The 13,372-nt window shown below is 42.0% G+C and overlaps 1 protein-coding gene across 2 annotated transcripts in view; it reads right to left on the reverse strand.

Annotated features, from left to right (window-relative positions):
- Positions 1 to 866: 866 nt before the first annotated feature.
- Positions 867 to 13,372, reverse strand: part of LOC121369637 (breast cancer metastasis-suppressor 1-like protein) — a 17,769-nt gene continuing 5,263 nt past the window's right edge. The window contains exons 4-9 of one of the 2 annotated variants that reach the window (XM_041494672.1): positions 11,304 to 11,383; positions 10,750 to 10,846; positions 10,267 to 10,359; positions 9,170 to 9,234; positions 3,106 to 3,142; positions 867 to 2,348 (exon numbers count right to left, since the gene is read on the reverse strand). In XM_041494672.1, coding sequence (XP_041350606.1) covers positions 2,344 to 2,348; positions 3,106 to 3,142; positions 9,170 to 9,234; positions 10,267 to 10,359; positions 10,750 to 10,846; positions 11,304 to 11,383 — 377 coding nt within the window. In that variant the 3' untranslated portion in view covers positions 867 to 2,343. Of the gene's footprint in view, positions 2,349 to 3,095; positions 3,143 to 9,169; positions 9,235 to 10,266; positions 10,360 to 10,749; positions 10,847 to 11,303; positions 11,384 to 13,372 lie in introns of both variants that reach the window. The other variant, XM_041494671.1, reaches the window with a different exon arrangement.

A 13,372-nucleotide genomic window follows, 5' to 3' on the forward strand; every position in this document is an offset into this window, starting at 1 on the left:
ACAAATTTATATAAATCTTATAAATTAATATTCAGTTTTTACTATAATGAGGAACAGTGGCGTGATACTTATTTAAAATCATTATAATGATGCAATAAACATTGTATTTCCATTAATGAAGTAAAACCTCATTACGGACATTGTGTGAAATATACCGGAATTATACCCATTTCTGTGGATAACTTTATATCAAACACAACATTTATTAATTGCAAAAAAAATAAATCTATTGAAGTGTACCCTTGTTACCAAAGTTTTACTGCTCAAACATACAAAATTAACTGACACAAGTATCTTTATATAGCTAATTGGTCTTTTTGTTGTCTTCAATGTGATTTTAACATGCATTGTGTGTATTGCTGTCAACCCTGGGCCAGAGTCTGGCACTTCAGATCCGTCATAGTTACTTCCCTTATGTTATTTTGGCAAAAGGGCATCAAATTTTTTTTATGCTTACAAAAATGTCATTTAACAGGAGAAATTGTCTCCTGCACAGGTTGTCAGGAGATTTGATCAAATACCAGGAGACTCCTGCCGAATCCAGGAGGGTTGACAGGTCTGCTCAATAGTCTAGCACCATTTTATATCTTTTGCCATTTATTTATTAAAGCAAGCACATAAATTACATTAGTGTTTATTTCAATTCATTTTTGTGTATTTTTAATGAAAAACAAGTGCCCAGAAAATGGTGAATATGCCCCAAAATTGTTTGGTCTACCATGCCTTGCCAAATTTCTAGGTAAATCACTAGACGGGTGTATAAAAATGGTACAATTTCAATAAATCTTAGATGCTTTTAACAAAAACTGAATCATCCTTACCCTGGTTGTGACCTCGTGTTTCCATTTAACAAAAACAAAACAAAGTTTTGGTTTTACCAATAGTATCTGAAATTTTATTAGAAAAACAGGATTTGAAATTGTCCATCCAGAGATATTTTTAAATATTTGGTAGCATCCCATACCACAATTAGCACTTTGATGTACATGTCTCGAATTCTTTGTTACACAAGAAAAACGGTACATCATCAAATATATCATGAATTCCTCCATGACACCATAAGTAATGATTGTAAACAATACTATATAATACGTATACCAACAGCTAATGCTTAATGTTGTATTACAACATTCTTCAATAATGTAGACATAACTGTAAAGTTTTACCATAAAATATCTGATGAAGAGAATGGTACAAATATTTCACTTGATAACGAAAAACAGAAATGTGCGCTATATGAAACTAACAACCAATGTAAATAGCAATACACTGCATATGTAGACATTATCAACCAATCTGTATTGCTAGATTCTTCCCTGATAGTCACATTGAAATGTAAAGGATGACGTCACTATTGGTTGAATGCTCCACTTGGTTGTTATAAACAGAAATAGAGAGAGGAAGGAAGGAAATGTTTTATTTAACAACATACTCAACACATTTTATTTACGATTATATGGCGTCGGAAGAGAGAGAGAGTACCTTTAACATGCCCCTATACCACTACGGTTTTGGGCATGTCTATCACAGGCCAGATCTCTGGATAGTTATAAACAGATGAACACCATACAGTAGTTTCTCAGATGACCTGGTATGAGAGAAATATGTGATAAGCTGGGAGTGAGAAGACAAACTCGATATGTTTGCTAAGTGCACATTGTCAGGCACTGAATTAAGCATAGTTCCCAGTAACCCATGTACAGGTTACCTTAAATTACGAGTCTGGTAACATCTAGGTTATGACACATTTATGAAGTTTACAATCCCCATTGTCATTCCTTCACAAACATGCCAATACTTTGTTATTCTGATTCTTATCAGTTTTCATTGTACTGATAACAAAATCTAGGAGGCATTTCTTGACGTGGTAATCTCCTGTTACGCTGAACAACCATTCTCGACTTATTTTGATGCCTGGAACTTGAGCAACGTGCTTCAAGAACATTCAGTGGATGCAAAGATCAGCTGATTGGATGACTGATCAACAGAAATCCTTAAAAGGTGTCATGTGGTCATTGGAATAACACTGTAACAGTTTTCTGTGTTCAACATTAGCATAACGTCAACAGTCACAATGTGCTGATTATGCATTTAGTCCATGATTTAGCTTCATCTTCGATTGAAATGAATGTATGTTAAGAAATGTCGGATCACCAACATTTTTTGTCATTGGTGACATTAAGATTGATCTATCACAGAACACTGTAAAAATCTACCAATCTTTGACCACTGCTTGTACTGGTTGACGATATGGTTATCAAGGGTGACTGTTTGTTTGCTTGTAACTAACTTAGTTTTCTTTTCATCTTGCAAAAGTGTTTATGTTTGCAAGCTTTTGTTGTGTCACACTGAAATTAAAACAAACAACAAATTAGAACTAGATTCATCAGGTAAAATTAATGAATGTGACTAACACTAAACATGAAAATCGCGGAAAAGAATTGTCAAAGTGAAAAAAAGGATGAACAACAGAAGACTTTGTCATGTCAATAAACTGCCAAATATACTGATAAAACACTTATAAATGCCATTATATACTGGTTTTGGTGAAAAAGCTAATCAGGAAAGTGTATGTTTAATGGGCCTTTATTTGAGTGTATTTAGTTTGACTATCTTAACAAACATGCACATATCCTGAAAACAAATGCTTTAAACACATACAGCTTTTGGGTCACAAAGGAATTATTGGTTGTATTTTTAAATTTAGCCAATGTTCGTTTTTAACTGATTTTTTCCTACTTAGTTTAAATTTTGTTTCTTTAAATTGAAGTAGTCTTTATACAATAATTTCTGGAAAGCCAATCGTTTTTAGATTTGGTACATCTAGTTTTGATGTTTTTACATTTGGTACATCTAGTTTTGATGTTTTTACATTTGGTACATCTAGTTTTGATGTTTTTACATTTGGTACATCTAGTTTTGATGTTTTTACATTTGGTACATCTAGTTTTGATGTTAGGCCTGTTGAATAATCAGATATATTATTTTCACACAGCAACAGCTTTCAAAAGTGAAATTATAGTGCCACCAGTCTTAGTTGAACAAAATGTCACAAAATAAAGGCTCATTAAACAGAATTTTCAAATAAGACGTACATGCACTTACATTCCGACTTTCTTCTTTGTGCCTGTTGTTTCAAAGCCTATAAAAATAATGTGAATAATGAACATTCAACAGTCAATATATCAGGTAGATTAAAAAAAAAAAAAATTTAAATTGGAGAAAACTTTAAGTGTTTTCTCTTTTATAGAGATATTACCTGTCCTCAAAACAAGTGCATTCCCCCCCCCCCCCCCCCCACGCAAGTGGACTGGTCTGATCATCCCAACAGATAATGGGATGGCCTACATCTTCTACAGCATGCTCCCTTGTAGTTCTGGTCATGTAACTATAGCTTCCTTCTTTTTCACTGAGTGCATCACACGGATGACGGGAAGCGGGGAGGCACGGGTGGGAATAAACCCTTGAGGACAGGTAATATCTCCATTTCTTTTCAATATTATCTGTCCTCAAAACAAGTGCAGCATTCAACAGACGGTGGTGGGTACCAAATCCGAAGATGCTCTTAAAACTCCCAGAGACCGGAGGGAGACTTACCAGTGGAAGAGTTAGGCCAACCATAAAGACCCCTCTTCCAAGGGATGCCCGTCACAGCCCAATGCAAGTGATGTTAGGAACAGCAACCGGAAAGGCGGCATCCGTCAGCAGTGGCAAGCCTGACACCAAGAAACCAACAGGAACTGGAGACGGAAGCCACATCATATGCAGGTTCTGACAGGGTGGGAAGACGTAGCCACCAGGGATGCAGGTATTAGGTAACCTCCCAACGTACTGAAGTGTGATTAAAAATAACGAGCAACAACATTGTATGGGTGCATCCATCAGAACACTGAACTAAACAGGTCCCTGAGTGTTTTCTGACCAGTACACCAAAAACCTGTTAGTCCAGTTAGGAAACAATACCAAATGCAGACTGTGCAAAGGAAAATGTTATCCAGACAAAAGTTCCGGCACCAGTACATGAAAGGTGCAAAAGAACAAATGTCTCAGCAGTCTTCAGATGTCGATTCGAAGGACATCTCGGTGTGCAGCCTGGAATCCAACAGCAACCCTCAACGGCGACGAGGACAGCTAGTGTTCACCAGTGTCTGGCAGCCACCACAGGACCCTCGACATCCTCAGTGGAGACGTCCCTCAGGTAAGAGTTGACAATATGGCGTCCGTCGCTCAGAAACAGCCAGTGAGTATGTGCTGGATACGAGTGTTTGCAAAGACATGGTGGCGGCCAGTGCACGCAGCTCATGCGGGTTTGAGGCAGAATGTGCAGGCAAACCTGCAGTCTGGTACACCGACAGAATTGTAAATCCAATCCAAGGAGCCGCAGTATTCTTGGTAATGACTGTTAAGTGCGTCTGGTGACAAGAAAGGAACAACCTCGAACAGTATTGGCGAACGAGCGAGTCCTTTCAATATAGTGGTTCAGAGCTTGAACAGGACACAAAGCCAAGACTTCAGTATCAGCCGGACCCAGGATGGACGATAACTCTTGGACCACATACGTTCACGGCGGTTGATCAGGAAGCCGATTCTTCGCCACAAAGTTCATGAGGAACCCCAAGGTAACCGATTTGCATTCACGGTGACACCGAACTAGGTCCACATCCAAGGCATGTAGTTCAGAAACACGAGCAGCCGTTGAGAACCCCAACAAGAAGACAGTCGTCCGAGTAACAGCTTTCAAGGAGGACTCTTTCATTGGCTCATAGGGTACCACAGTCAAGGACCTCAAAACCAGATTCAAGATCCACTTTGGAGGATGAAGCGATGAACTTGATCTTCTGATTGAAACCCATGAATCATCTTAAGGATCTCCGAGATAGCAGATAACTTCGTACCAGTAGCAGGATCACGGACAGTAGCGAAGACCGAGATGTAACCCGCAATCGTTGAGCCCTTGAGATTCAGAGATAAACAGAGGTACACCAGGAAATCAGCCAGATGAGGTACAGGAACCGTCCGAGGCTGGAGTTGATGCCGCAGGCACCATCGGACATTGTATGCCGCAGTAGGAGATGATCGATGAGCCGGCAGAATTGCCGCAGTAAACTGAGAAGAAAAACCCTGCTTCATCAGACCTATGGCAATAAGATCCACGCGTGTAGCCGGCAGAAGCATGGTTGCAGATGGTAGAGCCAAGATGTGGGATTGCAGCAGCAGATGAAACCTCTGGCAGAGGCAGCAAATGTACATCGGTGCGAACAACAGCAGGCAACAGTATTGTTGAAACCACTGTAGCACCCTGGGCAGCAGGATCGGAAGTGGGAAGGCGTATACACCCATCTGATCCCAGCTGATGGCAAGAGCATCTAGGTCGATGGCATCTGGATCTGGAACTGGCGACACATAGACCCGAAGTTGAAGGTTGAACTTGGTGGCGAACAGGTCGATGTTCGGTGTCCAGAGACGCTCGCACACCCATCGAAAAGCCTCCAGATGTAGCATCCACTCAGTTGATTGAGGAGATGACAGCCAGGATAAACAGTCTGCTAGGACATTGGAGATCAATGGAATATGTCGAGCACGGAACTGCAGAGGCACATCGTGCACCAAGTCGTACAGGCGAAACGTCAGCCACAGAAGACTGCTGGAGTGTGCCGCTGCCACCATCAGGGACTGGACTGCAGGGCGACTGGTAACCGGATCAGCAATTAGCACTGAATGCATGGATTCAGAAACAACTGGATACGGCGAAGCTGGAGTCGACCTCTAAGCGTCAAATGTTGCGCCGACGTCAAAATCACTCTTGCAATGATACTTCATGAAACAGTAGTAGAGTGATGCAGGAACCAGGACATCGGAAACAGTGATCCCGTGAAACAGTCAAGAGCCAATGACAGCGTAGAGACCTGCTACACTATAAGCCCAATATACGTGGAAGTGAAGCAACACAAACAGCAACCGGCTAAAATCCACGGCCGTCACACCACCCGGTGCGAGACATCAGCAGAGACAATCTAGACAGCATCGGTCAGAAACGCTGGCGGTAACAACAGTGAACGTCAGTGAGTTGATAAGCCGCAATGAACCGTAGTAAAACGATCACGGTAAAAACCCCGTACCACGTGATGGCAACTGGATGACTTCCGGAACCAGCGGAAGTAGCGACTGTCTTGCATCGCCACCGGATAAAGTGAACGATCTGCCGAATATCGCTGAACTTTCCTTGAGCAACAGATGGACCAACACAAGTGACCGGACCAGTAGACCGTCTTCATCACCAACCCGGAACGCTTGTAACGTCGAACCCCTTCACGGCAAACAGCTTGGATGTAGACCACAGGTCTGCCAAGATGTCCGGCTTGTTGAAAGTCAAGAATGGATCGCTTCAGGCAAGCCAGTTGACGATAGTGTGGACATCGACATCACAAAAGATGTAAGGCAGACCAATATTGAAGCCGACAGCTGGAACAAGGCATACCATCTGGCATCCTGCACCTGAGGAGCTATGGACGCCAGGAAAACATCAAATAGGACAGCATGTACAAACATCTACGCTGAACTGAAGCCATCAACTGGACGTGCTGATCTGTTCTAGGAAGACGTCTGGTCCCGCCGGAAACAGCGTCATCCAAGGCTAGCGCCACACCAATGACAGAAGGATAGGTTGAAGACGGGATACGTTCATTGTGACGAATGGGGAAGGCCACAAACGAAGCCAACTCATGGAAACCGCGACATCAGATCAGTCATCAAAACGGAAACCTTCTAGAATGGTGCCAGTGGATTGTGCAGTGATGAAAACATCCCTCAGGAACCTGGCACAGGCAATTCAATCCAATGTACTGTCTGCAATCAGTGTGGACGGTCCAATGTACTGACTGCAAACGGAACACAGACCGTGGACGGTCTTGTCAGGAGCCGGTGTAAACCCTGAACGTCGGATCAGCTGCTGACCGGTGTGGACGGTCCTATGTACTGACTGCAAACGGAAACACAGACCATGGACGGTCCCGTCAGGAGCCGGTGTAAACCCTGAATGCCGGATCAGCTGCCGACCGGTGTGGACAGTCCGGTGTACTGACTGCAAATGGAGACACGGACAGGCAGGAACCGGTGGAACCCTGGACGCTGTACCACTTCGATCGATCACGGGGCGATGGTACCAAACGGTGAGCCGATGATGCAATCTTCCAGTTCGTTACAGGGCTCCGTCTGCTTGCTGGAAGAAGCGATCTGCACAGGCCGGTTACTGGTAGCCGTGTAAACTGACGGGGCCCTGTGGCAGCCAACAATCGAATGACGACATCTGCCGGTGGAACCTCCATGGCGATCATCGGAACCGGACCCTTCTTGACTGGAACCGGTGGATGGGCCAGCGACGGTAGCATCTCCTATATGACAGCCAGACAGTCCCTCAGTGACAGGTGGTCCGCCGAATCCAGATCTTCCAGCACCGCAGGAAGCGATACATCATCAGAAAAGTCAAGTAGCACCCGTGAACAGGCAACCCGGTTGCTCTGGTCATGTCCCGATGGAGACCCGGACTGTGGATGGTCCCGTCTGGATACCGGAGAACCGGACCGTGGGCATTCCCGTGTGGATACCGGAGAGCTGGACCATGGACGGTCCAGTCTGGATACCGTGGACCCCGCATCCGCCGATAATCGTCGTGGAGGAACCGATGGAGCCACTGGATTTCGTAGAGAATAGCTTCGGCTTCGACCACTACAGTGATCCTTGGACCCTCACGCCCGCACCGTTGAAGATGGGTCAGAAACAGCGACCCGAAGATGATGGACGTTTCGATGAAGAAATACCCTTTTCGGCCCGCTTACTGGAACCCACTGGCCGCCGCTGGTGACTTCCATGGAGCCGTAGGTCCTGGAGTTGTACTAGGTACTGCTTTCGATGAAGAGGGGGGCCGGAACCGGACCCCTCCCTTGCAGGTTGAGGATCTGCCCTGGAAGCAACCGCCGACATCGCTGTAAATAGCAAGTCGGCTATGGAAGACGCCACAGATCCCGCCGGTGTAGAGTCAGTCTTCTTGGATCTGGTTGACAACATTTTCAAGTAGGCCGCAAACTCCTACTCTGACAGCTGAAATCAAGCGTCACATCTAGTCTCAGAAGAGCAGGGCACTCGACACGAGGGACACAGCTCATGTGGATCGTCTCTAGACAGAAACGTCCGGCAACGAGTACAGAATATTTGTCGAATGGTACAAACATCAGACATAATAACAATTTCTACAAAGAGAAATAATATAAAATCATTAACACAAAACCGGTAACAGGGCCGCCATCTTTGCAAATGGTGACCACACAACGTTAATTGGCAAACAATTTTGGTAGAAGCACACTGAAAACAAGTGTTTACGCCAAAATAATACAATGATAAACACAACAAAGACAATGGTTACAAGAGTGTTGAACTCGGAAATTACTAGTATCTGACATGGTAAATAATTATCTCTGTTCAAAGAGAAATAAAAGACAACCATAAAAAACACAAAGTCGGTAACAGGACTGCTATCTTTGCAAATGGTGACCACACAACGTTCACCGGTAACAACAATTTTGGTAGAAAAAACACACTTGAAAACAAGTGTTTACGCCAAAATAGTACAACGAGAAACATAACAACAATGACAGAAACGAATCCGTCAAATACACAAATAGTTATCACACAAAAAATACAAGTTTGACTCCAAGAACAGAGCCAAAAGAAACACGTCCGACCAATATAGCGAAGAGAAAAAGAAGGAAGCTATAGTCACATGACCGGAACTACAAGAGAGCATGCTGTAGAAGATTTAGGCCATCCCATTATCTGTTGGGATGATCGGACCATTCCACTTGTGTGGGGGGGAAATGCACTTGTTTGGAGGACAGGTAATATTGAAAAGAAAACAAAATTGCTATGAAAAATGTGCAAACCGCATGAATAAATGTATTTATGTACATACACACATGAAACAATACTTGAAGTATATAAAATTAACAATCATTCTTAAAATAACTGCAAACGATTTCTTTCCAGTATCGGTACAAATAGTTCACTCTACCAAATACCTACATACACGACCATGCTTACACAGAAACAAAATATCCTGATATCAAAACATGTAAATGTCCGATACACAAACCAGACCAAGGAATATAAATCATACCTTCTTAATGTCCGTCCAGTCTTCAATGATATCAATTTCCTTCAGCATATATATAACATATGGTCGTACAAAGAATTAAGGAAAATAACTGGTTATGGAATCATGTAAATTCAAAGTACCACCTATATCTGCCATTAACCATTTGCTTGTTTATTTGTAATAATTCCATATCATAAGTGACATTTTAAACAGTGCTGTCAGGAATATGAAATGAATATATCTCACATTCGTTTCAAAGTAAGACAAATATAAAACATAATGAATGACTGAATATTTAATGGCACCCCAGCACTACAAACACATTGGCTATTAGGTGTCAAAAGCAAATATATTGATACGAACAATGTGACCTGAAGATAAAACAATGGGCGTAGCAAGGTGCCAAAAAGTGAGGGGCACACACACACACAGATATATATAGAATATCAGGTTACTACGTTTTGATATCGTGGTTACTTGGAGAGGTTTAGATAACGGTGTAACAGGCGAGCTTTATCGAACCGAGCCAAATAACCATGATATCAAAATGTAATAACCTGAAAATGTTTTTATCATGCAATGCCTTTCAAGTTATATTTTTGTAATATGTTTCAGTCAAAAGCTGTATAGAAAGTATTAGTTTTATTGTGCAGAAACTACAACTGGAAATCGGACAACAGCAGGTGCCTGAAAGGCTAAAAGTTATGTGTTTCCAAATTTTAAATAAAATATATAGACGGGACAGTACATACCAAGGCTCTTTGATTTGCCAGTTATGGGGCACTGGTTGGGAGAGGTAAAAACCTAATTCAATCAATGACATTCAATCCTACAACCAATCAAACCTCCGGCAAACACTCGATCACTGAGCTACATCCAAACCTAAAGTGTGTATGAGAAACAAAGCTAAGCATAAAAACTTGATAAAATGGATCACAATGCAACCGTTAATAATACCAAGCTTTGTTTTGTTTTACAGGTGACATCAAAGTTTGGACAGATGATTTACACCAAAATTAGCCATAAACTGAGTCATGCACAATACTGATAAGTTAACAAATACAACAAGCCCCAGTGAAGTGTTGGGCAACTATAATAAATCATATTCAAAAGGATATCTGCAATAGTAACAGGTTTCCGTCTTCGGTCTGTGCTAAATGGATCAGTACTTTTCTTCTTTTTCTTTTGGGTTTGAGATTCATTCCACAAATCTAAAAAAAAAAAACAACACCCACACATTAAAGATTGGAACTGATGCAATTAATGTAACATTGTCTGAAGTAATCAAATGCTGCAATGCTTTATGTATCTATTATGATGTAAGAAAGCAACAAACATTAAACAAAACCTCAAAGTTTCTTGAAGCCATTACAAATTCCCAAGCTCTTAGAATTCAGAGGAGGGGGGAGTAATTAATGACCCTGTTTTTCTTCAATGCACGTGTTTAAGCATTATAAATACATATAGCTACATGTCTGTAAGAGAAAACAGGCTTAGAAAATCGTTTCTTTTTTATTTAATAAATAGTTTATTGCTCCAGAAATATGTTCATATGTTTCTTGCCTAGCACCCCCCAAAAAAGGACACGGAAATGTAACAACCTGAAGATATGTCAATGTTATGTCTGTCTTCCTCCAACCTTCGAATCTTTTCTTCAAGTTCCTGTTTCACACTATCATACAACAAAAGCTTTTCACTCTGAAAACAAGACATAAATGTCATGAGATATTTCTTACAGTAATTTGCAGTTTAAATATTTTTCTAAAATATATTTTATGGTTAATACAAAGTGGATATCAACAATGATATTGTAAGTAATATTAAAACAGAATTTAACAAGCACTCCGAGAGTACTGCTAAAGCAAACATGTCCCATACCGGACCCAACCAATTTTCATATTTCCTAGGTTCAACAGCCATAACTCTGTCAAGTATTGGTAAATCCTTATTAAGTCAACCTGATCTCAAACTCTACATTAAGCTATACATACAATTTCAGACAAGATAAAACCTATTAATTAATGTAAGTAATGACAAAACATGTGCAAAGCAATACTCTACTAAGAACATTTTGTTCTGTACAATACAAGCACACATATCATGTGACACTAAAATATGATTTATTACTATTTTTATCATAGTACTTTATCATTACCTCCATATGCTGATAAGAACCCAGTTCTTCACTTTCAAATCTGTTCTTGATGCAGGCAATTCGTAAGTCTTTCAAGATACCTAAAATATTTACAAAGTATGATTCTTAAGACATAGCTAACGGATTCTAAGCAACAAATATTTCATGATGATGAATTCTGCAGTCAACAATTTTGTTGAAAAAAAAGGTAAAATATGTAATAGTTCTAATCCACAAAACAAACCCTTCAACTTAAGTCGAAAAAGGTTGGTCTAATATGCATAATAATAATATACTCCAATATACAATATACTAAAGGTTTATTTGTTGTTATTTAACAAAATGGAGAAAACTTGGAGTGTTTTCTCTTTTATAGATACATTACCTGTCCTCAAACAAGGGCACCTCCCCTCCCATGCAAGTGGTCTGGTCCGAACATCCCAACAGCCAATGGGATGGCCTAAATTCTTCTACTGCATATTGCTCTCTAGTTCCGGTCACATAACTGTAACTTCCTTCTTTTTCCCTGAGCGCATCGCACAGAGAACAGGAAGCGGGGAGGCCCGGGCGGGATGAAATCTTGATGATAGGTAATGTATCTATAAAAGAGAAAACACTCCAAGTTTTCTCCATTTCTTTAGACATTACCTGTCCTCAAACAAGGGCAGCATTCAACAGATGGTGGTGGGTGCCGAGATCCGTAGATGCTTGTGATAACTCCCCAAACAGGAAAGAGGCTGACTAGTGGAAGAATAAGGCCAACCTTGGTAAGCTCTCCTCCTAGGGATGCCCGTCACAGACCAATGCAGGTAATGTTAGCATCCGTCAGCAGTGGCAGGTGCGACTCCTAGAACAAAGGACCAGGAGGCGGCTGCCACATCTCATGCTGGTTCTGACAGGGTGGGAAGTCGTAGCCACTAGGGATGCAGGTGTTAGGTAATAACAAGCGACAACCTAATGAGGTGCATCCGTCAGAACATTGAACAGAACGAGACCCCCGAGTGTTTTCTGTCTAGTACACCAAAGAACTGTTAGTTCAATAACGACAACAAATAACCACATGCAGTGCAGGGTAAAGGTTATCGAGACAAAAGTTCCGGCACCAGTGTGTGAACTGTGCAAAAGAACAAAAGTCTAAGCAATCCTCACCTGTCGATTCGATGGACATCTCGGTATGCAGCCCAGAATCAGACAGACATCAACGGCGACGAGGACAGCTTTTATTCAACAGAGTCTGTGCAGCAACAACCGGACCCAGATGATGGAACCCCTCAACGTCTTCTGTGGAGATATCCCTCAGATAATAGTTGGCGAAGATGGAGTCCGTAACCCAGAAACAACCAGTGATAATGTGCTGAATGGGTGTGTTGCAGTGCAGGGACATCGTGGCAGCCAAGGCACGGAGTTCATGTGGATTAGAAGCAGAGGGAGCAGGTAAACCCTCCTTCTGATAGGCGGTTAGGATAGAAGACCGGATCCAGGTGGCCACCGTGTTTTTGGTAATATCCCTCAACCGACTCTGGTTACAGGAGAGGAAAAGTCTTTTGCGATGTTGTCGAAAAGATTCTGGTCCTCTCGATGTACTGTTTTTTTTTTTTTTTTTACGTGCAGGGCTCTGACAGGGCACAACGCCAAGTCCTCAACGTCCGCTGGACCAACAATAGAGGAGAGGGCCTGCACAACATACGAACGAGGCGCTTGGTCTGGTAACTGATTCTTTGCAACAAAGTTCATGAGTAAACCCAAGTTGACTGCACGCCGATCTCAGTGAAAACGTACAAAGTCTACATCAAGAGCATGGAGTTCTGAGACACGGGCAGCCGTGGCAAAACTGAGTAAAAACACCGTCTTCCGCGTCAAGTCTTGCAGGGAAGAGGATTCGATTGGCTCATAAGGTGCGGTCGATAACGCTCATAATACCAGATTCAGGTCCCATCTTGGTGGCCGAAACCGGTGTACTTGATCATCAAGGCAAAACCCTTTGATCATCTTATGGATCTCAGGAATACCCGATAACTTTGTTCCAGTAGCGACATCACGAACAGTAGCGATGACCGAAAACGTACCCAGCGATACGTTGGTAGACCCCT

This window comes from Gigantopelta aegis, chromosome 4 (assembly GCF_016097555.1).
Source record: "Gigantopelta aegis isolate Gae_Host chromosome 4, Gae_host_genome, whole genome shotgun sequence".
Lineage (NCBI taxonomy): Eukaryota > Metazoa > Mollusca > Gastropoda > Neomphalida > Peltospiridae > Gigantopelta > Gigantopelta aegis.